This window comes from Piliocolobus tephrosceles, chromosome 17, assembly GCF_002776525.5.
Source record: "Piliocolobus tephrosceles isolate RC106 chromosome 17, ASM277652v3, whole genome shotgun sequence".
NCBI classification, from domain to species: Eukaryota; Metazoa; Chordata; class Mammalia; order Primates; family Cercopithecidae; genus Piliocolobus; species Piliocolobus tephrosceles.
Window position 1 is genome coordinate 70,420,178 of NC_045450.1, and position 3,295 is coordinate 70,423,472.

General features: G+C 55.3%; 1 protein-coding gene across 1 annotated transcript in view; it reads right to left on the bottom strand.

Moving 5' to 3' along the window:
- C17H16orf74 (chromosome 17 C16orf74 homolog) overlaps positions 1-3,295 on the bottom strand; it is a 51,440-nt gene that overhangs the window by 28,072 nt on the left and 20,073 nt on the right. Inside the window, exon 2 of the mRNA XM_026447735.1 lies at positions 2,784-2,829. Within this exon, the coding sequence (XP_026303520.1) occupies positions 2,784-2,811 (28 nt within the window). The 5' untranslated portion in view covers positions 2,812-2,829. The remainder of the gene's footprint in view (positions 1-2,783; positions 2,830-3,295) is intronic.

Below are 3,295 nucleotides of genomic sequence, written 5' to 3' on the forward strand. Positions count from 1 at the left end.
GCCTGTAATCCCAGCACTTTGGGAGGCCGAGTCAGGTGGATCACATAAAGTCAGGAGTTGGAGACCAGCCTGGCCAACATGGTGAAACCCTGTCTCTACTAAAAATACAAAAATGAGCTGGGCGTGGTGGCGGGCACCTATAATCCCAGCTACTCACAAGGCTGAGGCAGGAGAATTGCTTGAACTCAGGAGGTGGGGGTTGCAGTGAGTTGAGATTGCCCCATTGCACTCCAGCCTGGTGAAACAGTGAGACTCTGTCTCAAAAAAAAAAAAAAAAGGGGTTCTGGCCCCCCTACTCCCCATTCCCCGAGTCACCACCGTGCTTGTGCGGGCCTCATCACCTTCAGAGACCCAGGCTGGGCAGGTGGGGGTGGGCAGGGGCCGGCAGCACCAAAGCCAGCCATGAAAAATGGATGGACAAGCCGAGCTTAGGGCAGGTGCCATTCCAGCACTTAGCAGCTCTAGGGCCGACAGGAAGGTGGTCCTTTTAAAAGCTCCCAGCTCCAGGAGCCCTGAGCTGGCTGCCTGTGCTTTCACTTATGAGGGGCCGGGGGTGGGTGGAGTCAGAGTGCGTTTCCCAGGCACTGTCAGGATCTGCAGAGTCTTGGTCTACCTTTCTGATCAAGCCTCAGCCTTGGGCTGGAAGAAAAGTGGTCCCAGAGACACCTCCAGGGGCCTGGTTTCTTTGTCAAAGATGTCCTGACACAATCACCAAAAGGTGGAAACAACCCAGTGTCCACCATTGAAGCAGATAAAGAAAATGTGGTCTGTCCACATGGTGGAGTAGTATTCAGCCGTGAAAACGAATGAAGCAGTGACGCGTGCCTCCAGGTGGATGAGCCTAGAAAACGCCACGCTGAGCAACGGAGGCCACACACAAAATGACAAATGCTGGATGATTCCACTGACACGAGGTCGTTAGAGCAGATTCCTAGAGACGGGAAGTAGAATGGTGACTGCCAAGGGCTGGGGGAGGGAACGGGGAGTTAGTGTTTAATGGGGACAGAGTTTCGGTTGGAGATGATGAAATCTTCATTCTGAAGATGGCTGGCGTGATGGTTGCACAACACTGTGAACACGCTTAATGCCACTAACCTGTACACTTCATGGTTAAAACGGTAAGTTTTATGTGATACATAGTTATTTTTTAAAGAAAAGTGTCCTCAATGCCTACTTTTTGCCAGGAACTGGGAAACTCATGTCAAAGGGAAGAAAGTCCTCAAGTTTCAAGGGTTCAGGCTTGACCCTCTCAACCACTGTCTGCGGCTGGATCAACCTCAGCCACGCACAGATATTCATTCGACAAACATCTCCCCGCTCCTCTGTGGGGTCAGGCTGGAGTCTCAGAGGAAGCCAGATCCTGGAGGGGACGTGGGCTGTTTGTGTCTGTCTGGCATCCCATCCCACTTAGCAAAGGACACCCCGATTTTCACCATGGGAACCAATCTCTCTGCAAGCAGTCTTGGAGGAGCTGTCAATCAAGATGCACCTCCCTCCACGCCAAGGGGACGGGCCTAAGGCCTAAGCTGGGCCAATCAGATGCTCTCCTGGAGCGGATTCCTCCCAGCCTGGGAACCTAAAAGGTGGTCCATTCATCCCGGCTCCCGGCAGGGACCTTTTCATTCCTCCTTACTTCACTCTTCCTGTGGGCTCCCCTCAGCTTTCCAGTAAATTCCTTGTTAACCAGTATCCGCTTCTGTAGCTTGCATCCAAAAGCCCTAAGCCTGCCTAAACCCAAAGGATGGGCTACAGAGCCTGGTGAATTTGACGAAGGAAATAATACAATTAATTAAGAGCAGCCACCGCCAGGGTGCGCCAGGCCCTGCTCTGGTGCTCCTGGTGACCTGAGACGGGTCCGCCATGATCCCCATTTTACTGATAAGGAAACTGAGGCTCTTGATCTAGGTCTTACAGAAGCATTGGTGAGGCCACAACTCACACAGTGCAGGCTGATCCCAGGCCTGGCTCAGCTCCTGACCACCTCCCCAGGTGTGTAGGTGACCTCTGCCTGGAAGGGGCTGCTGGGGTCAGGCAGGTGGCCCTGGGGCAGGCTAGGAGTCCGGCCCTCAAACTACTGGCCATGGGACACCTGGAGCCAGAGTCGGTCTCAGGCAGCGGGGCCGCAAGTCAGAGCAGGCGGGCATGCTGGGTCTGGACCAGGGGCCGCCCACGTGACTCTCAGATTTTTGGCTGGGGAGACCAAAGCAACTGTCACCAAGGTAAAGAAGAGGGGGCAGCAATGGACTTGGGATGGGAGGTCTCCTGCCGCATTGGTCTGCCCCAGGGTCATCCACACACAGGACAGAAGTCTGGGCCGCCTTCGCCAACACCCACAACACCCTTCATTGGTTTTGTGTCCTTCTAGAACTTTCTCCTGCTGGCCTTCTGTCCCAGAACCTGGACGCTGGACCTTCTGTCTGGGTGATAACAGGCCCCGGGTGTGTCCTCGGGAAAAAAAACAGCCCAGCGTGTGCCTGGCTCCTTGGCAAAGGTCCTCCTCCCTCACTCTCCACAGCCTGGGATTAGGCCCCCTGAGGGGGAAACTGAGGCCCCAGGGCACTGCCACCTTCCCAGTCACTGCTAGTGAAATGGAAGGCCTTGAGAGGAGGTGCTTAGAGTCATGACAAGCATTTTTAGGGTACCTGCTGTGTACAGGACTGCTTTAAGGGATGGTGCCCCGCTCTCTCTGCAGGGCAGAGGGCTTCATCTCCCGTCCCTCCTGCCCCCCAGCCCAGCCCATCCCCTGCCATGAGAGCTGGTGGGGGCAGAGCTGCAGGCCTTACCTTTCAGGCAGGACATCTTAAGCCCCATGCTGGCGCCTCTGCAGGCCTGTGGAGAGAGGAGAGCGCTCAGAGAGGGGCGGGCACAACTTGTTTGTGTTGGCCAGGTGCGGCCAGGCCCCCACCCCTGGCCCTGACTAGTGCAAAACAGGAGGTTGTGGTGGAGAGAAACCACCGGCCTCCAGGTCACGCCACCTGTCAACTACATCTGGGCTGGATTTGCTCAAAGATGGAGTCTGTGCTGGTGGAAAAAACTTAACGGGTGCCTCAAAGTTAAATATACAGGAAGCCAAGGCGGCGTCTGCAGCCCTGGCTCTGTGAGGTCACTTGAACCCAGGAGGCGGAGGCTGCAGTGAACTGATTATGGGGAACCAACACCGTCAAGCCTTTCAAGAGCCATAGGACGGCTGCAGCTGCAGAGATGTGAAGACCTGCCAGCCAGGGCTCAGGGGTGGCCCAGAGGCCCCCGTGGCAGTGCACCTCCCGTTTTTTTTTTTTTTTTTTTTTTTTTTTTT